The following is a 23,487-nucleotide window of genomic DNA, read 5'->3' as shown; positions in this document are numbered from 1 at the left end:
CTGGTGTCCCTGGGCCCCGGCGCACGTTGCATTTCAACTTCCGGATTTCTTAACCATCAACTTATTTCGTAACCTCCGACGGACCTGGCTAAGCTTGGGCGATCTCAAGCTTCGCCAGGTAATACACTACTTGTACTGTGCCACCACCGAAAACATTGCAAATGTCTCTGCCTTCCCAATCAAATTCATACATGCAGGGTACGAAACTTGACTGCCATAAAATTGGGAGTGCACTGACATTTGCTAACAATGCTTTGTAGTGTCAGTGTCGGCTACAGAAGAGTCTTGCGTCCACCGGCCCATACCTGTAAAGATACCTAACGTGTGGAAGCACAACTTCCGCTCATCCCAGGAATTGATCTGCATGGATGGGGGTGAATATGTAAGAGCATGGGACTACTAACTCTGGAGCCCACTAGACAACAGATTCCCCTGATCGTCTACACGGAAAGAATATCCATTCAGCTTTACCACAGATTGTGGTCTGAATGGAGATCCCATAATTTGAAACCGAAGTATCGTTAAGGACATTATGTCATCCAGACGAAGGATGAGCACCACTGGCGCAGCTTGCGGCACGACATGGGGTCTGGTGACCGCAATGGGTACATAGCGAACGACGTCATACACCTGTCGGAGACCGAAGCGCGGTAGTCTGAATCGTTCCTCTCCCTTCGTCCTATCTATATTCACCACCGTCATGTCTCTTTCAAGGGTAAATGATTTCTCTGGGTTAGCTGAGCCATATTCTGATTTCGATGCCTTTCAGCATATTGATCCCGAAGTCCTCATTCGCGAGAGCAAGGTAGGTGCCCCCCCTTTTTTGTTTTTGTCTGCGTTTGAGATACGGCTTCCGTACTGTTTGTGCAGGATAAGGGACACCGTCATCATTTAGCTGGTACTGACCCCAGCAGAATCAATCAGCCCTACCATGCGCGGTACGGGACGGCGAGTATTCCAAAATTTTGTATACCTTCCAAGGGGGTAGATGCAGAAGAGGCGTACCAACTTATTCACGAGGAGTTAAGTTTGGATGGGTCTCCCGCTCTCAAGTATGTTAAAAGTGAGGGACCTTTTTGGACTCACTGACTCCTGAGACAGTCTTGCATCCTTTGTTAACACTTGGATGCCCGAGCCCGCCAATAAATTGGTCATGGAGAACGTGTCTAAGAACCTTGTCGATCAGGATGAATATCCTATGACACGTATGTTTATCCATGGAATCCATTTGGTTTTTATTTGTTTATTTGTGACATCCGTTCAGAGAACATCCACACGCGCTGTATTTCCATTCTCGCTAATCTCTGGCATGCCCCGTCTACGCACAATGCCATCGGAACTGCAACAACAGGGTCATCCGAGGCCATTCAACTCGGAGGCCTCGCAATGAAACGTCTCTGGCAAGAACGTCGCAAGGCTGAGGGAAAATCCATTCACGAACCTGGTCCCAACATTGTCATGGGCGCGAATGCTCAGGTTGCACTGGAAAAGTTTGCGCGCTATTTCGAAGTCGAATGCCGCCTCGTTCCGGTGAGCGTCGAGAGCAAGTGCAGGCTCGATCCCAAGAGGGCGATGGAATATGTGGACGAGAATACTATTGGTGTCTATGTTATCCTCGGCAGTACCTATACTGGACATTACGAACCGGTGCAGGAAATGTCTGACTTGTTGGATGATTACGAGAAAAAGACAGGTCACTCGGTGCCTATTCATGGTTCGTCTGCTAGTCATCGCGATTCGATATCCGGACCGTCATTGATATTTTACTCAGTCGATGCAGCTTCTGGAGGCTTCATTGCCCCATTTGTTCATCCCAAGCTTGCGTGGGATTTTAGAGTGCCTCGGGTGGTTTCTATTAACACGTCGGGTCACAAGTTCGGCCTTTCGTATGTCGGTGTGGGATGGGTAATCTGGCGCACAAAGGATTACTTGCCCAAGGAGCTTATCTTCGAGCTCCACTACCTTGGCTCGGTGGAATACTCGTTTTCTCTCAACTTCTCTCGCCCGGCGTACCCAATTCTTGCTCAGTATTTCAGCTTGATACATTTGGGTTTTTCAGGATACCGTGCGGTAGCCTTAGCAGACCTGAAGAATGCACGGCTTTTGAGCCGGGCTCTGGAGCGCACAGGATGGTACACCATCCTGAGTGACATCCACAGAAGGAAACCGGGCTTTCAAGGGGCGGCTGGTGATGATGACAATCCGGAGGTTTGAAGCAGTTGTTCGAATCATCACATTGACAAAGATTGTTCCTAGGTTTACCTGGAAGGACTTCCCGTAGTATCCTTCCGATTCTCGGACGCATTCCAGCAACAATATCCCGAAATTCAGCAGAAATGGATACAGACGCTTCTGCGAGCCAAAGGATGGATCGTACCCAATTATGAGCTTCCGCCTGATTTGGAAAAGGTCCAAATTCTGCGGGTCGTGATTAGGGAACATTTGGCTGAAGCAGTATGTTAACTTCGGAAGTTTCTGGGATAGCCCTGTTTACCGACTTCGGCAGCTCGTCGACCGACTTTTCGCAGACATCGTAAGTTCCAGCTGATCTGGAAGGTGATTATACTAGACACTTTCCAATTGCAGGTTGAGATTACACAGAACCTCATCGATCGAAGTTCATCCGTGCATGCGATGGAAATGCTGGAGGGGCAACATATTGTACGTAGTGACCACGAGGTTCTAGGGAAGATGGAGAAAGGTTCGGGAACCCGGTCGTCGGGCACGTATGCGAGGCAATGTTGAGTACATTGATTGGTCTGAAGAGCTACGTTCGTGTACATCATTTGGCTGCATGTGTACTGTATTACTACGGTACCCCTCGCCGAGGGGTTTCTCGCTTAGGAAGTGTCACCGTTTACTGATACTCGTCGACTTGACCCGGCACATTCACCATGGGTGGACCAAATCTTGAAGTCTTCAAGTTCGGTTTGTATCTTTTTGTGCCTGTGATGGCTCTGTTGCACTTTGGCGATCCGCAGTGGTATCATAGTCACGTTCTCCCGGTGGGTGTGCTCGTCCGTCTACTCAACAGCTGTCTCGGTTAATGCAACTCCCATCGTTCAGTATAAAGAACAGCTATTCCCCCGTGGAGATAAAACACATATGGTATTTCTAATCCACGTCAACGTCTTCCATGCTACCTTGTCTTACCCACATTTTCAGCAACTCCCGACTGACCAGGCTACCGTGAAAGCTGAGTTGATACGGATAAAAGCCGAAAAGCTCGCCAGAAAACAGGAGCGAGAAAAGGCCGCTCAGGAACATCAAGCACCTCAGCCAGATGTGTCTAGTCAGGCTTCACGAGGGTGGTTCAGGTCGTGGTGGTGAATAAAGACGCGAGGCCCTGCATGCCGCCAACACGCCCATCGTTGTATGACATTGACACCTCGTAAGGCGTTTTCTATGGGAATCATATTTGACTTAGCGGGCTCATTAGCTATGTCTACTGGTATCTACATGTCGCGACTGCCCGACTTGGTCCGGGACGTTGACGAACCAGCGAACGTTGCCTTATTTGTTGACGTGGAATTCAGTTCCGTTGCAAATGATGCGCCAGGTGTCCTCGTGGGCAGCGGCTTCCTTCAAAATGCCGGTGTAGCTAGCTGCTTCGTCATAGCAGATGTTGATTCCCCCGCATACGACGAAGACAACCGTCTTCTTTCGTTTCTCTTCAGGAGACAGAGCTGACTCGGGGTCCAGGAGACGCCAGAAAAATTCGTGGTTGTATGCTGCAGATATGGTGGTGGCACAGGCCAACTCAACAAGCATTTTGTGATCATCTGCTCCAAAAAAAACACGAGTAAATCATTGAATATATTCCCAGCGAAGGTAAGCGCTTACTTGCGAGTAACTGTGCACCACGCATGGCTAACTCATCCGCAATACATACGCACTTAACTCCTGCTGGATGGTCCAATGCCATGCGGACCACCTCTGGGGCAGCATACGTGGCTCCAAGAGAGAGAGCTCGCGAGTGCAAAGTTCGCAGGTGTGGTATAGCAACGCTATGTTCCGAGTTGATTTCTATTTTGGTATATGATTGATCATTGGGTATTTCAGGGGGGAAGGTGCATGATTTAGATGTGAACCCCTGAGTGTTGACAGCATTGGCTTGATAAAAGCAGTTGGATCCATGGGTCTCAAGTGCGATAAGTGGCACTGGAGTTTTAATGAGATCCATGCGGTAGCAGCATGAGAGATTGACCCACCATCATCCCAATTCACAGCTTTGCATCCAAGAAGCAAGCCTCCAATGAGGCCACCGCCACCAACTGAACATAGTATGGCATCTGGTTTCTCGCCGAGTTGATTTTTCATTTCCTTCACCATCGAGGAGTGCCCTTCCCACAACACTGGGCTTTCATATGACGGTAAGATAACACTGAGATGCTGATTAGGATATATCAACCACAAATGCACATTGCGCACGCGTTGGGATCCGCTTTTGCTTCCTCACGCATTGCCGCAACCGAGTCGGCATAGATTTGACCCACAACAAGTACTTTCGCCCCTTGCTTCAGCAGGCGTACCTGGGTTTCCTCACGTGTACTGAAAGGAAGGTATATGGTGCATTTGACCCCTAGTTTACGTGCCGCAATGGCTGCGGCAAGCCCAGCGTTTCCCGTTGAAGCAACGAGGATGTGCACGGATGGACCGTGTTGGGCTTTGGACAATTGTACTAAACGTGAGATGCCTCTGTACTTGAAAGACTGGGATGGTTGAAGATTCTAGAGAATGGTGACAGTCAGTCATGGTTATGATGCTTGAAACTCGCTCGCCTCAAGCTTAAGATAAGCTGAACATCCCAGAAGGTCTGATATATGGGTAGCGTAGATCAAAGGGGTCTCGAGCCAAAGCGCCTCCATGGTGATACGGGATTGGGATGGGGTCTACCCAGACTACCACATACTAGCCAATATAAGCTACGTTTCGGCGATGAGTCGTCTTGAGTCACTCGGCGTCGGAAGAACCCGAATTCCGCTCCTCCGCCCCCCCAAGCATGTTTGCAAAGCTCCCACTGAAGCTCACAGCGCCATTCGGTCTGTTGACCGATGAAACCAAATTGGCTTTTCGGAGCAAACCTAACGGAATATCCAAACTCATATCCACCAGGGTGAGAAAGCGGAACTGTGTATGAATTGTGAACGTTCGTGTTCACTGCGCTACAGCACATTCCTGAAAACGACAGCTACTGGGATCAGGTGAGTTCGACTTACCCAGGCGACCGCGACCCAAGTGTTGATGCTCGACAGTACTTCACCCTGTTTGACACGCCTTCTGACGTATTTTCCCTTATTTCCCCACACGATAGTGCGTTCCCCTGACTTGCAGCATTCCCCGTCGAGTTCTTCCTGACTCTGGACCACGCAGTTCGTCGCGCTTTCTTAGATGCACCCGAAAATGTTGCCACCTTGGTCCGGGTCGTCGCCTCTCGGCTCTTCAATTTGGTTTCCGATCACACATTTCCCGCACAGCAAACGACAACTTCTGTCACTTCGTATGCGAGTTCTCTAATCAAGGCAGCTACGTCGGAACGTAATGCTACCAAGGAAGTCTTGAATTGCATCCGCATACTGCAGAGAGTACTTCCTGTCGTCTTCGAGGTCGAAGGAGAATCCAACGCATTTGAGCTCGAAGTGCTTTGGAAGAAGGTTCAAATTGACCAAGACGATGGTTATCACGTGGATGGGCCTCAGTTTGTCATAGAAGACGAGGATGACGACCGTAGCGAACATGGCGAAGCAGCATCGCCCCAGTCAACGGAACCCAATACAAAGGCCAAGCGAAACTCTACCATCGCTTGGAGAGAAGCTCTTTAGTTGTATCATGGATCTACTCTTCTGTTGTGGGTTCACTCTCCCCACGAAAATACAAGTTGATCACTATAAGATAAACTATGTCATCTGGTGCGCCCGTCAAGCCGTTTTCAGTGCGATGGGACTAACTGTAGGACAAGGGAGAAAGGTGTTGGCTCAACCGTTGACACTGGTCCGAATGCTCAGTACGATTCCAACAAAATTGAAGTTTTACGCCTTCTTCTTGTCCTCTTCTCCCGCCAAATATATGTTTCCCCTGCTTCGTTGTTTATCAAACCTTCATTTTACACTCTCCACATGGTCCGTAAAACTCCTCGCCGAGATGTTTTGACACTTCTATGTTCTTTGCTTAATACAATCCTGAACTCGTCTACGTCGAACAACTTGACTATCGCTAGCGTGGCGGGGAAGGTGCCCTATAACCACCTGGTTTTCAAAGGAGAAGATTCTAGAATTGCACTTGTGGGCATGTGCTTGCAGGTTCTTTGCGCCTTACTGGACTTTCAGAGTGGACCTGCGAAAGATGTCGTGTCTGGTAACGACGAGAACACGTCGACATCGATGCCGACGGCACAGACAAATGCTTTTCGCTACTTCATCGCGAAATTGGTGTGTGTATCGTTTTGTCGTATATGCACTGTTGATCGTCGTAAAGCATCGGACGCAAGATTTTGCTTTCATTCTTGACGGCATTAGCAGCATCCTGAACCAGCAGCTTGCCATAACAAATATTCTTCTCCCCGGCTCTAGAAAATCGGTACCTTATATACCTGAAACAAGTAGGTCACCTCCACGTACCTCTCGTGTAACCGCTAATCAATGTTAGTCATCTTATTCTGGAAGATGATCGAATTGAACAAGGTATGGTTTAGGAACAAATTATTGCATCACAGCAATGTGATGTTTTCACAGAAATTCCGGGCATACATTCTTGACTCAGACAAAGTGGTCGATGTACTAGCGTACTTCTTTTCTTACGGTTTGGAGATCAAGGACAAACCGCGTAAGTCGCCTTGAGAGATCCTGCGTTGCACTTGTTCATGTAAAATATCTTGCAGAGCAACTCGGCCTCTGTCGAGCGTTATCTTACATCATTCAAACATTGTCCGCCGAGCCCGCTTTTGGCAATAAGCTTTGCTTGCCCGTGAAGATCGCCATTCCTGCTAAATGGTCCACGCCCGGAACTGCAGCGGACTTCATGATTACGGTTTGTACTGATGTTTTTGCTGTTTTTACCGTCATTAATCCAAACGCAGTCCATTTACTCTATGATGGCTACAACATCGGGTACCATGTCGTCACTCTATCCGGCACTCATCATCGCCCTGTCAAATGTAGCACCCTACTTTAAGAACCTTTCTATCGTTTCTTCAAATCGCCTCATCCAGCTGTTCACCGCGTTCGCCAATCCTCGGTTTTTACTGTCGGACGAGAGTCATCCGCGACTTCTCTTTTTCATGTGAGTAATTTAGGTGGTAAATTTAATGCGATACCCTGACGAACGTTTGAAGCCTCGAGGTGTTCAATTCCGTGATATTCCATCATTTGTCCGACAACCCCAATCTCTTGTATGCCATTATCACAGCGCATCAAACGTTACAGGATCTTGGTACCTTCACGCTTGCAAGCGGATTGCGAGAAATTAAGCATGCGGAACTCGCCAAGGAAGAACGGACCCGACAGGGAGACCCTAACAGGAAGTCAAATTTGAGGGAGGCTGACATCGAAGCTGGAGACGTGCAGGCTGAGAAGGCTCGGTTATTGCTAAACGAAAGCCATCGTATTGTTGCGAGAAGTGAAGGAGTGGAGTCTTTTCGTGAAGGCGCTGCTGAAGATGAAGATGAGGAAAATACGAGTATTCTGGCGAGTAAATCAGAGAAAGTCAGAGGAAAAATGAGGGAAAGGTCGGTGTCATCAGAAACGACAAGTAGTGCCGAGCTACTTGCAAGCGCTGGGGTTGGAAGAAACGGCTTTGTGCCTACGCAGGAATGGGTATGTAGCATTTTGTTGCTTGCGCGAATGCCAATCATATCCACTTCTTTGTAGGTTGCATCCTGGCAACAGGGGTGAGCAACGGACAAGCAACCTTCTCGCTTATAGCTGATCTTGAGACGATAGCCTTCCGCTGGATACCGTGATGCTTGTCATATCTGAACTCCTTCCGAAGATACAGCGTCTACAAGGGGGAGGCCAGAAGGTCACCAGCACTGGGGAAATTATCGATTTCTTACGAAGCGTATCGCTGGTGGGTGTCCTGCCACCTGCACCCCCGCTGCACCCCAGAAAATTCATGGTGTGTTGTTTCTACGCCCTTTGTTTTCCCTGGTTGGATTCTAATTTCTCTGGTAGTGGTCTGATGCCTCGATGGTTTGGCTGACATCCTTGATCTGGGGCGAGATCTATGTTCATGGGATGTCCCCGCTGGGTATATGGAGCTCGACCAATGTTCGACTGTTCTTCGTGAAACATACGAATAGTCAACCACGCCAGATCGCAGGAACCATGTCACATGTGGTAGGTGAACTGTTCTCGCAGGCCCGCCAGAGGCCGGAATAAGTAGTCATAGTGTACGAATGATTTTTTCGCGCTTAGGTTCAGTTTTGAACAATTATTCTATGTACATATCACAGGTGTAATTTGTTCTGGAGCTTTGAGACTTTGGAACGCTAGCAACTTGACTGCCATTTTTGGCCGGGAAACCTCACCGTGCAACTAAGTGTTAGCGACCCCCATCGCATTACCAAGACCACTTCGCGATGTCGTCTACGTTGGTGGTCTTAATTATTCTATCGAGAGAAAGAGTTTGACTAGTGTCAGGTTCACCCCCTCGCGAGATGTCGACATGACCAAGGAGAAGGACTGGCCCTTAAACCTAGGTAAGTGATGGAGGTGATCTCGAGAGCCAGTGACCGGATCCAGCACTGTGCACATACAGGCATGCTTGATTGGGACTCGACGAACATTGTTTTCACGAAGCGAAGCCTGGTCGAGTTCCTCAAGTAAGTGGCAAAGCCATCTCATCCTACACATTTGAATGCCAGTAAAGCTCAGCACTCAGCTAGGTACGCTGGCGTTACCGTGGATCCTGGCTTCACGAATATCCAGAAACTGCCGCGTAAGTTTTCGCATTATCTGGTAGATCATATTACTTGTGCTGAATGATGCGAACCGCGTGTTCCTTGCATCCGCAGGATACGCAAAATTCGGAAAGATGGCAACTAACGAGGCTGAACCCGCTGGTAGTGCGTTCACCTGCACGAAATCTTTTTTCAGTGTAGTGAAAAAAATTTTCCCTATTGGTTCATCCGTTTAGTTGCGGAAACGACTTTACCTGCTGTTACCGAGACATCTCCCAACAGGAGGTTACTCGCAGAAGAGTTCACGGACGATGCGCTGTCAATGGCACCTCCCCGCCCAAGTGAGGGAAACGTTAGTGACGATGCCATCAAGGTACGTATCGGAGGGGCTAAATGAGAGTTCCCATACAGATGAATCGTTTTTATTCAAGCCCGTGTCAACCGTTGAAGGGAGCACTGGCACTGGAGATTTTAGGCCTACTCGGTATGTACCTTACTTCTTACTTCGCTTTGTTCTTTGTCCAATGGGTTCCATGTCTTGCTATGGAAGACGCGTACGAACTACCCCTGGGGGATCGAGTAGCATTGCGAGCATCTTCGGTCACGACGATACCCAGCAAGAATTCGTCCCAACGCGCAAGTGAGTGCAGATCGTCCCCCCATGAACCTGCTGGATTCGTGCTGACGTCTATCTATCGTCTGGTAGAGTACGCGAGCGCCCGGGAGGTAAAGACAACATCGAAGGGGTAAGTGTAGTTTCCGACTGGTCGTTATGGATTCACAGACTGATGATGAGCAGCTATTTTAGGCTTTGTAAGATAGACAAGTGGATGTTTGTTTGTTGTACCCTTTACCATGTTACAGAGGTTTTCTGCTTTAAACGAGTAATGCAGTGGTCGTGAAAAAAAAAAAAGAAGAAAAACATGCGATTTGGTAGCGGCGAGGTTCGAACTCGCGCGGACTTTCGCCCATTGGGATTCAGTATTCTTAAATCCAACGCCTTAGACCAACTCGGCCACGCTACCGATCGCCCAAGCAATATAATATGCCGTTATAGTGAACTAAGGACCTTCTCGGCAACCCGGTAATTGTAATTGGTGTGATTAGACCTCGATATGACAATGTACAGGGGTCTAATAGAAGTGGGCAGTAAAAGCCCACGTACGACAATGGAGGGTATTCAACCACTAAAGCTCCATATCCTGACGTCTCCGTCGTCACTGCCAGATACAATCTTGTCTTCGCCGAGAGCAATGCATGTCACTGCACCCCGATGCCCAGAAAGAGTTGCGGTACATTTTCCTTCTTCCAAGTTCCATACCTGTAAAACGATCGGTCATGTGTAACGTCGGAGTGAAGGAATCCACAACTGACTTTGACAGTACGATCATGACTTGCGCTAACCAGTCTGAGTTTGTCACAGGCCACGGCCCACACGCCTTCGATATGTCCAAAGAGTGTTGTGACTGTTTGGCCAGTTTCGACATCCCAAACTTTGATAGTGTTGTCCAAGCTCCCCGACACCAACACTGGTTTCCTGGAACGTGACCCAGAGCGCAAGCCTTGGATGACGTTCCCTTCCTGACCGTGATCCGGCGATACTGTGTCATTATGCATGACGACTGTGTATGCATCCGAATTGTCGAAATCAGAATTGTCTGGGACAGCGCTCTCGGAGATGCGAACGGCGTTTAAAGCACGCACGTTCACGTCTTCGTCGCATCCATCGTCCAATTCAAGCAGCCTCAGGCTCTGTACTTGCCCGACGTGTCCAGCGAATTGTTGGACACAAGTGCGTCTGGCAAGATCCCACAGACGGATGGTGCCGTCATCCGAGGCCGAGAACAACATCTTCCCGGTGCCAATCCTGAGTGGGGATTCGCAGGGGTCGACCTGTGGAGTCGTTGACCCCGTTGCGTCCCATAGCTTTACTGCATTGACCCAATCTCTGTGTCCACGAAGCGTGAATGCCTCGCCTGTGCAAAAGTTCCACACCCTGACGGTCGAATCGACGCTCCCACTGGCGAGAACATTTGCGTCGAAATTGACACAAACTACGCCGTCAGTGTGGCCCCTCAGTGTTCGGATGCACTCGCCCTTGCGCCAGTTCCAGACGCGGATAGTATGGTCCATACTTCCGGTGATCAGCTTGGCCTCGTCGAATTGTAAGCAACGGACGGCACGGGTGTGGCCCCGCAGACACCGCACTTCTGTGCCGGCCTCTAGATTCCATATGCGCACAGTGCGGTCGTAGGAACCAGTGATGATGATCGGAAAGGAGGGATGCTGCAGGGTCTCGCTGAACTGAAGGCACATGACCCCGTCGGAATGGCCACGGAGTGTGCGGACTTGGCAGCGGCCGCGGCGCCAGTTCCGTTCTATTGTCAGACGTTCGCTGTAGACGTCTTTCCATGGACGTGTGAGAGCCCCGGGAGATTGGGTGGGATCGGGGGGATCAGCGCCAGGACGACTGGACCGCGAAGAGGATCGCGATGCGGGCGGCGACGGACTACTTCCCGCAACCGCTTGAGAGTGGGGATCCATCTGTGCACGAAGACGTTTGGATGGTCGACTGGAGGTGGGATCAGTGATTTCGCGCTTGGGCGCAGTTGGTGGCGGAGGACTGAGAGGAGACGCCGAGAGAAGTCTACGATTGCGTCTTCTCTCCAAGACAGGCAATCCCCACCCGCATTTATGACACTTTTGGCCGATATGTTGTTCGCATATTCCCCGCCAGAGAATGTTATCGTCTGCGAGACTACGCCAACGTCTGCTCACTTGTGCAGCTCTGCAGAGGGAAGTCGCGTCGAGATATGCGAGGAATCTTGAATGATATCTCGCGGGGCAAGACGGTGAAGGGATCGATGCGGATGAGTTGGCTGAGTTGTTCGGTGAGGAGGGAGAGCTGAGAGAAGCAGCACATTGTAAGAATGCCCCGGAGGATGAGCTCTCTCCTGGGGTGTGGAGAGGAGGAAAAGCTGGACCAGATCGCATTGACCGTTTCGCGTTCCTCTACCGGAAGGGCATCCAGGGACTGCGTGGGATCACATCAAAAGACAAGTATGGCAAGCGCTATCGGTAGATCCACACCTGCTGCAGTTTGATATTGGTGCCTTCGTCTGCCATGCGCTGATGGCGAACGCAGAGTTTGCGGGTTGCGGGTGCGAGCCGGGATGACGAGTGCAATGAGGAATCTTGCATTTGGGCGTCGTCCGGTGACTGTTCGGCGGACATGAACGTCGTATTGGTGGTACCTGATGCACTGTCGAACGATGCAGGCGGCGATGGGGAGCGGCCGGGATCAGCTTGCAAGGAGGCGGCCAGGCGGGGGGCGGGCAGAACGTCGCACTGGTGCGACTCCTGGGGTGTTTGCAGAGACATGGAACCGAGTGGAACACGAGACCCGAGTTTTTTTACGTCCTGCGTGTGTCCGGGCGTCTTTTTGTCTGCACCTCAGCTTGCCCACCTTTCCATACGACTTGCGAGCTTGTCACGCGACATCACGCAAGGGGCCGACGTCGTCACACTGTCACGCACCATCACGCCATTATCACACAAATGGAGATGATCAACATCGCAGGCTGCTCATAAACATGCTACAGTCTGGTACAATCCCCCCCTCCCAGTACCGACATCGACGACAACAGCAAATATCAACGGGCCATGCAGACGACTCTCTGTGGGTCAACAAATTCAAAAATCTGCAGGGGAAGAAAACAGCGTCGTAACACAAACAACAAAACCTGTGACAACAACAGCCTGTTTCCGTCGAAAAACCGGCTTACGATCCACATATATATATTAGTTGTGCGCACACTTCAGATACCAGCTCCCCTTTCCTGAGTATCATCAGTCAAGCGTGAGCTTCAACTGCTCGAGAGGTATCGGCTCGAATGCATCCAGATTGATCGATCGTGAGCGTAGTTCCACTTCACAGTGTGGCGGTACCAATTGCCGGATCAGGTCCGGCCTTACAGACAGCTCTGAACACAAACCTCGTCAGGAAAAGCGCCGAATACCAACTCTCTCAAGTACTCACCCTCCCGCGTGAAGTTGAACAGAGGGGGGAAGTCTCTGCCGTTGGGCATCTTCACTCCGTCGGCCCGCAACTCATCGAAGAATGGATGAACCATTGCTTCCACAGCGCTCAGGCGCGCAGCTGGCGTGTATTCCAGCAACCTCTGGACAAGATCTATCGCTTCCGGAGCGGTACGCGGTCGGAAAACCTAGGCCAACCACCTCCAGTCGTTGATTATCAGCACCAGCGTCCGACACCCACCTTGTTAAAAGGATGCGGCTTGATTTGCGGGAACTTGTGTTCCATATAGTTCGGATTCATCGTCTTGATTTGCTCCCGAGAAGGCGTCCCAAGAACTTTGATGATCTCCACCAACTGATCAATGCCACTTTCACCAGGAAACAGCGGCTGGCCCAACATCAACTCAGCCATCACGCAGCCCGTCGACCATACGTCTATCCCCCGTCAGTGAACCGTCGCAAAGGAACCACGGGACTCACCGATGTTGGTGGTGTAGTTGGTAGCACCGAAAATAAGCTCTGGTGCTCGGTAATACCGGGAGCAGATGTAACTAACGTTAGGCTCTCCAGCCACGAGAATCTTCGCCGAGCCGAAATCGCATAACTTTAATACACCCGTGGCAGGATTCAGCAATAAGTTCTGTGGTTTGATATCACGGTGGCAGATGCCAACAGAATGGATGTAGGCCAAAGAACGAAGAAGTTGGTACATGTACAACTTGATTTGAAGCGCTGGCATGGGTTGCTTCAGCTTGGCATAGTGGCGACTCGCACGATAGACAGTCTCTGGGACGTATTCCAATACAAGGTTCAGATAGACCTCATCTTTCTGAAATAAACGCGGATGAAACACGGAACCGAATAGGAAATGATCTACAAACCTTTTCTCCGTTCGAGTAGAAAAAGGCCTTGAGATCGACGACGTTGGGATGTGACACGAGCCTCATTATTTGGAGTTCACGATTCTATTCAGATAGGATCGGTGGCAGTCAGAAGGGGGTCCCCTCGAGGATATAAGTGTAGCGTGACAAGAGGAAGAGGAAACGGGGAGCGTGACGCCGGACAAAAGAAAAAAGAAAAAGAAACAAACCTTGAAACGCTTGTCCTGCAGGACCTTCTTGATGGCAATATCCTCGGACTCCTTGGGCTCGTTTACGAGTTTGGCTTGGAAGACGACGCCAAAAGAGCCATTTCCGATGACCTTGCAGTTGGTGTAGGCGATCTCTCGTTGCTCGTTCGTCTTCCCATCAGTAGCGATGACACGGATGATCCTATGGGGGTCGTCGATGGCTAGTTGATGAGAAGATGAGTCAAACTCAGATGCCATTGATATGTGTGACGAGGAAGACAAGAGGGGAGAGAAGAACAGAAGACAGCGGGATGCGACGGAGATACAAAGCCAGACGACGACCATATATGGATTTTGGGAAATGGCGCGGGGTGGGGGCGGGGGTGGAGATCGGTGGGTGACGCAAGACACATTGCAAAGAGAACAGACGTACAAGAGACCTTTACGCCATTTATTGGAGCGTTGGAAGCCATTTTGAGAGTATGGCTGGACGAGGGATAAAATTGGGCGGGGTGTGGGGGGTGTAAAATGTGTTCGGGTGGGAACGAGGATATGTGCGGCTCAACGAAAGCAGAAGATGGGTAAAGACAAAGTGGCTGTAGTGGAGGAACGGGTCAGGGACGTGGATTGAGACGAGTGGAGGGGGGGGACGAGGACAGGACCACACGACGGACCCTTGACTGATCCTGTGACCACTTCTTGTGACGACCAAGCAAATACAAACACGGGCGATATAAGGGTCCCAAGTTCTACGATGTATTACTGCTGATGATGAGCCTGTTTTTGTAAATGCAACGAGTGGGCTTTGAGTGGGCCCTGCTGACTCTGACAGATAGTGCTGCGTGATCGACGCTTTTTTGTTTTCGCCTGAGACAGCTCAGATGACCCTTCCTTATCATCCACCGTGCCTTCCTCATGAGGTAATTTGCACAGGTTGAGAGTAGTATCTCGGGTGGTGTGCAGTCCTTCTCAAAGCCCCTTCGGTGCTTTTAGAGGTAGGGGAGCACCGCAAAGTCCCACCTGACACGTCATGTATGATTCGGAACTAGCGAGACATCCCAGTGTTATCTGTGCCGTCTGTCATCCGTCGATTATGATATCTTCCTCGTTCCGCCCCGCGTTCCCTCCTCACATAACCATCCCGCACCGCTCTTCGATCATTACCGCCTCCCCGACGGCCCCCTCCTCTCGTACCTTGGCCACCGTCGCCATCTCCCCATTCTTGCTCCATGCGTCCCCCCTCGATAATTTGTGGTTCTCCTTGTACGCCCATGTTCATTTCAACTACCGGTCTAGGTTCTGGGATGGTCACTCTCATATAGTCGAATGCCACTTCCGCACGGCCCATGCCCCATGCCCCGCTCGCTTGGCGGCTAATTTCATCGATCACTGAAAAGCGTGCGTCCCCCTGTCCTTGATACTGACGAGGAGCAGGAAATCTGTTGACCCATCAGTCCCCACAAACAAACGAATCTTGGGATGCCTCATAATAAATAAAAAAACATGCCTGCTCCCGATGTGGTTAAGGATCAGCCTCTCTGCACCTACCCGCTTGGCAAACTGGCCTGCCATAACTGGTGTAGAGTGGCCCCTCGCCAATACCTTTTCTTTAACTTCTTCTCGAGATCTCCTCGCCTGCGGATCTATCTCACTGGGAATAAACGCATCAGTAGCCTCGTGCACGAGGAGGGACGGCGATGGTGATGTCAGGAGCGGAATGATTGCGGAGGCGTCGCAGGTATCGCCTAACAAGGCAAGCTTGCGGTGCGGGAATGACGGCTCCCGAAAGATATAGCCTAAACAAGGGACTGCGCACCAGTCAGTACTTCACCCGAATGCGGCTGTGGGGCGAAAGCCAACCTCTATGCACAATTGGGCCCGCATCGATGACGACATCTCCCAAACGACCGCGCGCCGACGTAATGTGCCTCCAAAATCCATCTTCACCGCACATGAGATCCGAACCGGAAGACTCGCTAGGGTGAAGTGCAGCGCTATCACATGGCGTCCGCGCACAGGTGGCGGTAAGCAGTTCGTGAACGGCATAGGTGTCTGCAGTTCTGGTGAAGGTCATGGAGAGGACGTTGCGTACAAAGGAGCGCAGGCCCGCGGGCCCGTATATTTCAATGCTAGGCTATTGTATTTGTTGACGGAGGTATTAGTGAAAATGGAGAACACGGACTGGTTTCCTCAGCGGCAAGTTCGTGTCGGAACTGCCCACGACGGGCGGGGGGTGCAAGACATGCCGCAAGAACGGGACAATGCCCATGACATGGTCCGCTATAGGAGAATGTCAGTATTGCATGTAAATAAGATGAGTCGAGAACGGCGTTCACCGTGCATATGCGTCACGAATAGCTTAGTTACCTTCATGGCACGCAACCGAGACTCGTTTCCTCTGGGCTGCGTCTGAAATTGTCGCAGAGTCCCTTCCGCGCAATCGACCACTGAAATGCTGTGGTCAGCAAAATAACACGTAGTGCCCGTTTACAAATTGCACACTCCACAATGACCCATCGCCAATGAGGTCTGCGACTGTCGGCACAAAGGCCCCTATATCAGTGCCAGAACCCACGTTCCTATGGCAAAGCTGAGCGCACCTATGCTCGAGCAGTTTCGTGATAGGGACGGGCCGCCTCCGCTCGACGTCCCGACGAAAATGACATGCATGTTCCTCGCCATGTCGATGAGTCCTGGTAAGCAGGCGGTCGATTCGGAAACTGCAAGTAATATACGTCGGGTCACGTGCTAGGACGCGTTCCATAAAAAGTAAGTGAGCAGGAACGGGTCGACCAGACACGGTTCAAATCGCGGTCGTTTTCCTTTGCAACGTCCAGGAGGATTGGTTGTTATTTCTTTTTGACCTCTAGTCGCTCTTTTATTTTCTCACTGAAACACAAACATACACGTCTATCATACAGTCATTCGTCATGACTTCAAACATCATGAACTCGACCATGGTAACAACACCTGCTCTCACGACATCTCGAATGCCTCACGTCTTTGTCATCCCTCCGGAGGAAGAACAACAGGAAAACCCCCCTTGGTGTTGTTTCGACGCTGACCAGCCGCCGGATGACAGCAGGGACTGTTCCCCAACCTCCCACCTTGACATTCAGATATTCAACGTTCCCTTCACCTCACAGCCGTCGCAGACTCCGGCCGGCACGCCTGCCACTTGCGTTCCAGCTGTCGATCCACCCAGAACGAAGCTTGCTATGCCGAAAAAACTAGAAAAGAAGCAGCGCCCCGAAGCTGTTCGGATCATCGAGAAAACAGTTGAGAGAGGAAGAGATTGCAGAGATGTCCGGGAAGATTCGGATGTTATTGAGGTGGTGAAAGTTAAACGCCCCAAGGACGACCTCACGGATCCGGAAGAGCATTCTAAAATGAAGCGCACAAAGACGTTGAAAGCTCGTGCGACAAGAGCTTTTCAGTCTATTAAGAATGTTGGGAGGGGTTCTCGCAAGCAGCGCATCAAGGACATGTGGACTTCGAGCGAAGGCGTTCCTGGAGCCTTCAAAGGGATGCAGGAGCACATCCGTCATCAGCAAGAACAGCTCCAGCAGTCACCACCTATCACGCCCCCTTCGCTCTCTCGGCCCAATTCTCGCCCACTTTCACAAATCTTCCAGCCGAAGAAGACACCACAACCGCCTGCTGCGATTTCTCCCATTCCCGCTCCCCAGAACCCGCCATCTCCATCTCCTTCCAGAGTCGGGGACAGTTTCACTTCACCGTCCAAAATCCTTGCATTAGAACCTACCTCTATTGAACCAACCACTCCCAAACCATCGGGAAAGAACAATAAGAGGTTTTCTGTGAGGGAGCTCCATAAGGTCTTTACTTTTCCGTCATCCTCACCTGGTGCTCGGTTACCCACTCAACGGACCGCACCAACCCCGCCGCCTGCACGCAACGATTCTGTTCCATCCATGGCTATATCTACGGTATCATCGGATGACGATGATCCCGTGGAAGAACCTTTTAGGGCTGTGCAATTTTTCAATCATCGTGGCGATGAGAAGTTAGTGGCGACGATGCGCCATCATCCGGCCGTTATTGACGATGAAGACGATTACGGGACACTTCTCCCTGGTCGCCCGCGCGACCTGAGCTTCGAGATGCGGCTTGATTCGCTGCATTTTGACTCATTATCATTCGATCCCGAAGATTTCAATATGTCTATAGACTCCAGGAATGGGGGACGCTGACATTCGTTGCTCTGCGAGCGACCTGTTACCCTCCCCTCCTCCCTATTTGTAGATATGCACATGCACATCTATACCTTCGATCGTTTTGTATCACGATCCACTTCGCATGCAAGATAACTTCTGCTTTGGACGGATCGTCATGTCTCTACCTCGCTACCTTCGCGTCGAATATTGCGACATTGTGTTTTATTTAGGCTTTCTGATTTTCCGTGCTCATATCCACGAAATACTTGCAGATTGACTGTTGTGTAAATTCATCGCATGGGCAAACTGGTAAGTTACAAGTGAAGTGGTACCAACTCAAGCTCGTTGAGAAGCAAGATATCAGTACTTTTCTGCAAGAACTGGTGTGCCGGTCATTAGGGGAGTAAAATCAACTAACGAGGCGACTTACTAAGAGTAACTAGCGACGTCCAACCAGTGAAGGGGTGGCTGAGCGAGGAATAATCAGAATCCTAAATCGAATAACGTTAGGACAAGGTGGAATACCTTCGCTGCCCTTCGCCCGTGGTGGCATCGTACTGTTCCCAGACATAGCCAGTCCGCTCATACTCCTTAAACACGTTTTCCACGATGTTCTTTCTTAACTCCGTGTAAATTGCTTTTGCATGTTCTTGGAATGGGCCGTCCACAGTGGCGTACGTCTGCAACGAAATGCGAATAAACCAAATCAATGTCAACTTATCAGGATTTCAAGCATACGTTGTGCAGTGCCCGCAGGACCAAGTAATTCATTTGTATCCATATAGGACCTCTCCAGTAATTTTCACCTGTTCCGAAGACTGGGTGTGATGCGGACAAGCTACGGATTCCGTATGGAGACCACAAGTGGTCGGGATCGCGTAGCAAATCAAGAATGTGTCCAAGGTGAGGGGAGTCTTGAGGAAGCAGAGACAGCATGAATGGGAAAAGGGAAATATAACCTTTGTGGCAAACATGTTCCGATTCATCTGGACAATAGGATTGATGCTGAAACGTGTGATCACATTATAGGTAAAGCTCACCATCTTGGTTGACACCGACATCACAGTACATCTGGTGCTCGTCGTTCCAATGCAGATCTGACCGTCTTTGGTTCAGCACGGTCGACTGGCATCATTCCATAGTAAGATTTACCGTCGATGTTGTCAATGATAGCCTTTTCAATCTCTGCAAAGCTCGCAGCATCTTCTGTTTCTCCAATAAATTCTGCGATACCGCGCATTGTCCTTGTGAAAAAGCCCATCCAACTAATCAGGTCGAGATGTACCTCGCCAGAGTGAGCCGTTGGTCTTGGGTAGTCATCCATACCACTAGGAAGAACATGTGTCTCCGTGCGTCCCCTCCATCTATACGCCTCAGTGCGCGAGCGTGCTTTACGACCATACTGCTTGATTTGACCACGTTGCGTACGACGGAACCAATCGTAGTGGCGTCTGAGTGGTTGGTAGATGCTACGAAGGAACGAGATGCCTTTATCAAAAGCGAGGTGTTGGGTCCCAGCTTGCTGCGGAGTTGTCGGGGAGCCAAACAGGGGCTCTTGCCCCTCATTTCCTGGATAATCCATTCCAAGTTCAGCGTACGAAGGAGCGCTGTGTGTAGCTTTCAAGCGCTCGATGAATGCCGCTACAGCCATTGTCAAAGTTGGAGGGTTGGCAACGTTAGGAACTTGGGTTTGAAACTCAGGTGGTACCTGGGCGGGGTTAAGCAAACGTATGAACAGATATATTGACGGTTAATGACCCTGCTGCGAGCTTCCTCTCCCAAGATTTGTTCGCGAGCGACCCAACCATTCTCATCGATGAGGTCGATCCAGCTCTTCAATATTTGCAAGCTGCGGGAATTTCCTTCAGCAAATCAAGCACCAACGACAAAATTATATACCTTAAATCATTATCCCATTCTCCAATATGGAGTAAATGGAAGCCTTCATCCCTTTCCTGAACTATCAGCCATAGTAAAATATGGGAGACGAGCTACCATACCAATAAAATCCTCTAGGAAAGAAACTTCGGCTAGGGGTAGCAGTGAGCAATGCCTTAGGTTCAGTGAGCCTCGGCCCTTGCTGGAAATTGCGTTGTCCGTCGTCTTCATCATATCTGTAATCATCCTCTTGATCCCATTCATAGGCGAAACCCTTGTCCACGATAGACGTTCCGTAGAAATAACCAATCCCACCGAACAAATTGGATGTAATCGCCTTGCTGAAAGACTCCAACCTTTCAAGGTCTAGCGCAAGGCCTGCCTCGCGTATTGGGAATACAGTCCTGAATCGATCCGTGAAAGAAGCTGTCAAAGCAGCGACTCCTCGATCAAGGACTACACCTGCGCGCTGATTGGTGAAGGTAAAAGTATACAGTGCTGTCCATAACTCACTATCAGGTATCTGAGTGGCGCTACCACTCTGGAAAATGACGTCAAATTGGAATTCGCCGTCAAATAATTTCTGTACTGCGTATAAATTGCTCCCAGTGACAGATTCATCTGGAAGCTGCAGTATGAATGAGGGGTCAGGGGCAAGGTCCGTTTGACGGTATTTCTCTGCCAACGGCGACGCCCGACCAAGTATACTTTGAAGGATCCGTTCTATAGTGTAGAGAACGATTGTTACAAATGACTAACGCAAGGGGCAAGGTCTCCTTACCCTTAGCGGTCCAAAGTTCGTTCGCTCCGATGCGCAAACCGACAAAATGGGTTTTTCCCAGTCTGTCAACGAATTCTTCCGCATGAGGTCCTTTCGTTATGGCCTTGTTGTCGGGTCCTGGAAAGCCAAGCTAAGTCATTCTAGGCACCCACTTCAAAACCTCACATACCGTCTACGATGCGGAGAGCGAATTCATCGAGATCTGGCGTGTTTCCAGTAAATTCGATGGGTCCATCGATACCCTACGGGCATAAGCATTACTATCGGGCTGACGTCGAAATACGCACATTCTCATCCTCGTCTGTAATCATATCAAGACCACCTAGTCCCTCTATTCCCAAATAGAACATTGCAGATATCCGTGATGGATACGCTATAAAACATTGTCAGGTTGCGCGAGATTTTCATTTGACGAATACACACCTAGGTTAATTGGCTTTCCTTTGACACGAACTGCCCAACTGCCACCATGACTGCCACCAGGAACCTTCAACAACTCCGTTGTAATTTCGACGTTGTTGGCACTGTCCTTGATGACCTGGACGCCACCTTGGCGAGGATCGTATGTCGTCCAAGTGTAACTATCTAAACCATCGCCCTGGTCACACGCGTGACGTGTTTCTGTGTCATTAAGTATTGGGGGAACAGGTCAAAGAGGAATGAAAACGCACTAGTCAGCGACTGGTAGTTTTGGGTGCCGAACCACATGAGACCGGTCATTAGTGACTGCGGTAGCTGTGGCCTGAGGCCGAAGTATAAACCAGGCCTGTATACGCCCCACAGAAGATCGTCATCCGTGGTATTCCCAGGCAATGAATGCGCTACCGGTAGCAAAGGCAACAGCAGCCAGAGTAGCCGCATTCTCGATCGTAGACTGACGCGGAAGTGACAGTCGCAAGTCAGACGTGTTCCAAAGTGTCCGCATCACGTGACCACACGCCCCACACGTCATCCTAATCGCAATCACAATATCACGGTAGACTGGCTGAATATTGCTGGGCAGTTTCATACTGGTTACATGGAGTCAAACATCTGTGGTCGTTGTATTGGACGGGACCCTTCAGCAAAGGACCCAGGCGTTGCCTGATTAGGGTGCGTTAGGGCCTAACATGCCTGAGTCACGCGCCTGTCACGTGTCATTGCTGCGAGGAGCCTTTAATTGAAAGCCACTGCTTCGAGCCTGCCTTCACTTCATTCCTGTACTCCGACCACGCCCACCCCTCGCCTTCTCAGTCGCTAGTGCAAATCAACCTCGCTGCAGTCTTTTCGACCTTGGGTTGTGCACTATGAGGTCGAAATTCAAGGACGAACACCCGTTTGGTACGTCTATCGGACCTGTGCCGCAATTCGACTGTGTTGACAATATTGGGTGATCCCCTGCAGAGAAGCGCAAGCAAGAAGCTGAGCGCATTCGACAGAAGTATCCAGATCGCATTCCTGTTAGTATCCATCATATCGCAGAAACAGGAGTTAACTCGGGAGGCGCCGGTTTCAGGTTATCTGCGAGAAGGCTGACCGCACGGATATCCCGACCATCGACAAGAAGAAGTACCTGGTTCCGTCTGTGGGTACCAACAACCTCGTGTGCACTTGAAACGAGCGGCTGATTCGTAGTTGGTTGTGGCGTCCAGGATTTGACCGTTGGGCAGTTCGTATATGTCATTAGGAAACGTATCAAGCTCCCGCCCGAGAAGGCTATCTTCATCTTCGTCGATGAGGTTTTACCTCCGACAGCTGCTCTCATGAGCTCAATATATGAGGAACACAAGTCAGTCCGCACACTCACCGTACGATTGATGACGCTGACTACGATGCTTCTCAGAGATGAAGACAATTTCCTTTACGTCAGCTACTCGGGGGAGAATACGTTTGGGGCTGTAGACGGGGTTGAGATGTGAACGTCTTGTGATATTATTGTTTCCATCTCACGACTCAGCGTTAAATCGAGTTGGAACGGGAAGCAGAATCAGGAGCCAATTATTCTGATTCGCCTACCTTTGACATGACTTCATGCCCCTGTCTATGCCCTGCTCCCCCTCGTTCTCGATCTACCTTTCTTATGTGCGATCGTGACTTGGTTTTGTCGCTGTTCTTTTAGATTGAAATGAAATCCATTTGTACACGAGTAATAATTTATACCGCGGCTTCACTCGCGTCTTTCGAATCACCTGGTAGATAGTGGGCAACGGGGTGCGGCAACTGCAAGTCATAACCACCTTTTTTGCATTACTGCTGGCCATCACTGCACTCTTTCTATTTCCCTGTGAAGTACTGGGCACCTATGATTCAGAGCTCATTACCCTCTCATTTTGTGGTGCTGGTCTTATAAATCACTACAGGCGACATCAATATACTCTCAATGCTACATTATACCACTCTAGTTTCTGAATCGAACAAATCACTGGCAACGCAGAAAGCCTGGTTACCCTTGGTCTTCTCAGTAAGATAAGGGAGGGCTACATATCATGTACCCTGTCGCAGTTATCTTGGGTATGTGCGCTTTGAACTGCGTGTTTGTGAAGAGCTCACGAGCATTCGTTGGATTCGATATCGCGTGGCAGGTAAGCGCCCGGAACGATCGCAGTGACACCTCATTTCAAGAACGTGAAAGCCCAACCTGCCAATCTGCCGCGTCTCAGTGGCTGTA

General features: G+C 50.2%; 11 protein-coding genes and 1 non-coding gene across 12 annotated transcripts; 6 read left to right on the top strand and 6 right to left on the bottom strand.

Moving 5' to 3' along the window:
- The first annotated feature begins 511 nt into the window (after positions 1–511).
- Positions 512–2,836, top strand: F5J12DRAFT_373277 (glutamate decarboxylase). The gene is made up of 9 exons (XM_051739088.1): positions 512–715; positions 770–805; positions 871–1,052; positions 1,102–1,205; positions 1,265–1,714; positions 1,772–2,208; positions 2,257–2,454; positions 2,507–2,533; positions 2,587–2,836. Exons 1-9 carry the CDS (start codon positions 701–703, stop codon positions 2,743–2,745), a joined length of 1,608 nt encoding a protein of 535 aa, XP_051603357.1. The 5' UTR covers positions 512–700; the 3' UTR covers positions 2,746–2,836.
- F5J12DRAFT_373782 (uncharacterized protein) lies at positions 2,459–3,610 on the top strand. The gene is made up of 5 exons (XM_051739089.1): positions 2,459–2,533; positions 2,587–3,005; positions 3,067–3,108; positions 3,166–3,391; positions 3,503–3,610. The coding sequence occupies exons 2-4, from the start codon at positions 2,895–2,897 to the stop codon at positions 3,328–3,330; spliced, it is 318 nt and encodes a 105-aa protein (XP_051603356.1). The 5' UTR covers positions 2,459–2,533; positions 2,587–2,894; the 3' UTR covers positions 3,331–3,391; positions 3,503–3,610.
- On the bottom strand, positions 3,014–4,954 carry F5J12DRAFT_804502 (tryptophan synthase beta subunit-like PLP-dependent enzyme). Its single transcript, XM_051744502.1, has 5 exons — positions 4,782–4,954; positions 4,432–4,730; positions 4,212–4,384; positions 3,844–4,161; positions 3,014–3,782 (listed from the first exon to the last, which is right to left on the bottom strand). The coding sequence occupies exons 1-5, from the start codon at positions 4,866–4,868 to the stop codon at positions 3,514–3,516; spliced, it is 1,146 nt and encodes a 381-aa protein (XP_051603355.1). The 5' UTR covers positions 4,869–4,954; the 3' UTR covers positions 3,014–3,513.
- F5J12DRAFT_804493 (high-temperature-induced dauer-formation protein-domain-containing protein) lies at positions 4,862–8,517 on the top strand. Its single transcript, XM_051744501.1, has 12 exons — positions 4,862–5,116; positions 5,172–5,240; positions 5,349–5,758; positions 5,787–5,909; positions 5,960–6,428; positions 6,475–6,602; positions 6,692–6,822; positions 6,878–7,026; positions 7,076–7,278; positions 7,331–7,815; positions 7,931–8,112; positions 8,169–8,517. Exons 1-12 carry the CDS (start codon positions 5,003–5,005, stop codon positions 8,373–8,375), a joined length of 2,670 nt encoding a protein of 889 aa, XP_051603354.1. The 5' UTR covers positions 4,862–5,002; the 3' UTR covers positions 8,376–8,517.
- F5J12DRAFT_804485 (uncharacterized protein) lies at positions 8,518–9,791 on the top strand. The gene is made up of 10 exons (XM_051744500.1): positions 8,518–8,586; positions 8,637–8,695; positions 8,755–8,818; positions 8,882–8,934; positions 9,011–9,061; positions 9,133–9,269; positions 9,328–9,380; positions 9,447–9,536; positions 9,603–9,642; positions 9,696–9,791. The coding sequence occupies exons 1-10, from the start codon at positions 8,576–8,578 to the stop codon at positions 9,702–9,704; spliced, it is 567 nt and encodes a 188-aa protein (XP_051603353.1). The 5' UTR covers positions 8,518–8,575; the 3' UTR covers positions 9,705–9,791.
- Positions 9,792–9,827: 36 nt separating this feature from the next.
- Positions 9,828–9,921, bottom strand: F5J12DRAFT_t38. The gene has a single exon. It is a non-coding gene; the product is annotated as a tRNA-Leu (tRNA).
- Positions 9,922–10,076: 155 nt separating this feature from the next.
- Positions 10,077–12,277, bottom strand: F5J12DRAFT_888849 (WD40-repeat-containing domain protein; the record flags this gene model as incomplete). Its single annotated transcript, XM_051747289.1, has 4 exons — positions 10,077–10,217; positions 10,271–11,646; positions 11,675–11,930; positions 11,987–12,277. 4 exons carry the CDS (start codon positions 12,275–12,277, stop codon positions 10,077–10,079), a joined length of 2,064 nt encoding a protein of 687 aa, XP_051603352.1.
- A 356-nt stretch (positions 12,278–12,633) lies between these two features.
- F5J12DRAFT_373246 (kinase-like domain-containing protein) lies at positions 12,634–14,580 on the bottom strand. Its single transcript, XM_051739087.1, has 7 exons — positions 14,437–14,580; positions 14,025–14,224; positions 13,816–13,899; positions 13,415–13,763; positions 13,176–13,369; positions 12,936–13,122; positions 12,634–12,879 (listed from the first exon to the last, which is right to left on the bottom strand). The coding sequence occupies exons 1-7, from the start codon at positions 14,474–14,476 to the stop codon at positions 12,746–12,748; spliced, it is 1,188 nt and encodes a 395-aa protein (XP_051603351.1). The 5' UTR covers positions 14,477–14,580; the 3' UTR covers positions 12,634–12,745.
- A 397-nt stretch (positions 14,581–14,977) lies between these two features.
- Positions 14,978–16,694, bottom strand: F5J12DRAFT_804454 (beta-lactamase-like protein). The gene is made up of 6 exons (XM_051744499.1): positions 16,604–16,694; positions 16,506–16,538; positions 16,340–16,450; positions 16,186–16,283; positions 15,864–16,137; positions 14,978–15,811 (listed from the first exon to the last, which is right to left on the bottom strand). Exons 1-6 carry the CDS (start codon positions 16,683–16,685, stop codon positions 15,390–15,392), a joined length of 1,020 nt encoding a protein of 339 aa, XP_051603350.1. The 5' UTR covers positions 16,686–16,694; the 3' UTR covers positions 14,978–15,389.
- Positions 16,695–16,993: 299 nt separating this feature from the next.
- F5J12DRAFT_714183 (uncharacterized protein) lies at positions 16,994–18,217 on the top strand (the record flags this gene model as incomplete). The annotated part of the gene is made up of 1 exon (XM_051740875.1): positions 16,994–18,217. One exon carries the CDS (start codon positions 16,994–16,996, stop codon positions 18,215–18,217), a length of 1,224 nt encoding a protein of 407 aa, XP_051603349.1.
- A 377-nt stretch (positions 18,218–18,594) lies between these two features.
- F5J12DRAFT_715289 (glycoside hydrolase) lies at positions 18,595–21,701 on the bottom strand (the record flags this gene model as incomplete). Its single annotated transcript, XM_051740942.1, has 14 exons — positions 18,595–18,649; positions 18,707–18,861; positions 18,920–19,167; positions 19,222–19,278; positions 19,334–19,889; positions 19,940–20,030; positions 20,081–20,131; positions 20,182–20,521; positions 20,573–20,782; positions 20,841–20,957; positions 21,010–21,082; positions 21,128–21,213; positions 21,264–21,461; positions 21,512–21,701. 14 exons carry the CDS (start codon positions 21,699–21,701, stop codon positions 18,595–18,597), a joined length of 2,427 nt encoding a protein of 808 aa, XP_051603348.1.
- A 425-nt stretch (positions 21,702–22,126) lies between these two features.
- Positions 22,127–22,738, top strand: F5J12DRAFT_714605 (autophagy-related protein 8 precursor; the record flags this gene model as incomplete). Its single annotated transcript, XM_051740900.1, has 5 exons — positions 22,127–22,160; positions 22,224–22,279; positions 22,336–22,404; positions 22,472–22,608; positions 22,663–22,738. The coding sequence occupies 5 exons, from the start codon at positions 22,127–22,129 to the stop codon at positions 22,736–22,738; spliced, it is 372 nt and encodes a 123-aa protein (XP_051603347.1).
- Positions 22,739–23,487: the final 749 nt, after the last annotated feature.

Source organism: Pisolithus orientalis, assembly GCF_024613125.1.
Source record: "Pisolithus orientalis strain OTSU chromosome Unknown F5J12scaffold_4, whole genome shotgun sequence".
NCBI classification, from domain to species: domain Eukaryota; kingdom Fungi; phylum Basidiomycota; class Agaricomycetes; order Boletales; family Pisolithaceae; genus Pisolithus; species Pisolithus orientalis.
The sequence above is the reverse complement of the archived record's forward strand: the minus strand, read 5'-3'. Positions and strand labels throughout refer to the sequence as shown.

Coding starts and splice junctions, on each gene's coding strand:
- F5J12DRAFT_373277 (XM_051739088.1), top strand. Junction 806..870: donor TCCTCATTCGCGAGAGCAAG/GTAGGTGCCCCC, acceptor CTGTTTGTGCAG/GATAAGGGACACCGTCATCA. Junction 2,209..2,256: donor GTGATGATGACAATCCGGAG/GTTTGAAGCAGT, acceptor GATTGTTCCTAG/GTTTACCTGGAAGGACTTCC.
- F5J12DRAFT_373246 (XM_051739087.1), bottom strand. CDS start 14,476: ATGGCTTCCAACGCTCCAATAAATGGCGTAAAGGTCTCTT. Junction 13,900..14,024: donor TGCAGGACAAGCGTTTCAAG/GTTTGTTTCTTT, acceptor CTATCTGAATAG/AATCGTGAACTCCAAATAAT. Junction 13,123..13,175: donor AGCCGCATCCTTTTAACAAG/GTGGGTGTCGGA, acceptor TGGTTGGCCTAG/GTTTTCCGACCGCGTACCGC.
- F5J12DRAFT_804485 (XM_051744500.1), top strand. Junction 8,935..9,010: donor GAATATCCAGAAACTGCCGC/GTAAGTTTTCGC, acceptor TTGCATCCGCAG/GATACGCAAAATTCGGAAAG. Junction 9,062..9,132: donor CGAGGCTGAACCCGCTGGTA/GTGCGTTCACCT, acceptor TCATCCGTTTAG/TTGCGGAAACGACTTTACCT.
- F5J12DRAFT_804493 (XM_051744501.1), top strand. CDS start 5,003: ATGTTTGCAAAGCTCCCACTGAAGCTCACAGCGCCATTCGGTCTGTTG. Junction 5,241..5,348: donor CAGGCGACCGCGACCCAAGT/GTTGATGCTCGA, acceptor TTCCCCGTCGAG/TTCTTCCTGACTCTGGACCA. Junction 6,603..6,691: donor TATATACCTGAAACAAGTAG/GTCACCTCCACG, acceptor GGTATGGTTTAG/GAACAAATTATTGCATCACA.
- F5J12DRAFT_804502 (XM_051744502.1), bottom strand. CDS start 4,868: ATGGAGGCGCTTTGGCTCGAGACCCCTTTGATCTACGCTACCCATATA. Junction 4,385..4,431: donor GCAAAAGCGGATCCCAACGC/GTGCGCAATGTG, acceptor TCAGCATCTCAG/TGTTATCTTACCGTCATATG. Junction 3,783..3,843: donor TGGTGCACAGTTACTCGCAA/GTAAGCGCTTAC, acceptor TTTTTGGAGCAG/ATGATCACAAAATGCTTGTT.
- F5J12DRAFT_373782 (XM_051739089.1), top strand. CDS start 2,895: ATGGGTGGACCAAATCTTGAAGTCTTCAAGTTCGGTTTGTATCTTTTT. Junction 3,006..3,066: donor ATCATAGTCACGTTCTCCCG/GTGGGTGTGCTC, acceptor CCCATCGTTCAG/TATAAAGAACAGCTATTCCC. Junction 3,109..3,165: donor GTGGAGATAAAACACATATG/GTATTTCTAATC, acceptor CCACATTTTCAG/CAACTCCCGACTGACCAGGC.
- F5J12DRAFT_804454 (XM_051744499.1), bottom strand. CDS start 16,685: ATGGCGAGGAACATGCATGTCATTTTCGTCGGGACGTCGAGCGGAGGC. Junction 16,451..16,505: donor TGGCGATGGGTCATTGTGGA/GTGTGCAATTTG, acceptor ACAGCATTTCAG/TGGTCGATTGCGCGGAAGGG. Junction 16,138..16,185: donor ACTTGCCGCTGAGGAAACCA/GTCCGTGTTCTC, acceptor CAAATACAATAG/CCTAGCATTGAAATATACGG.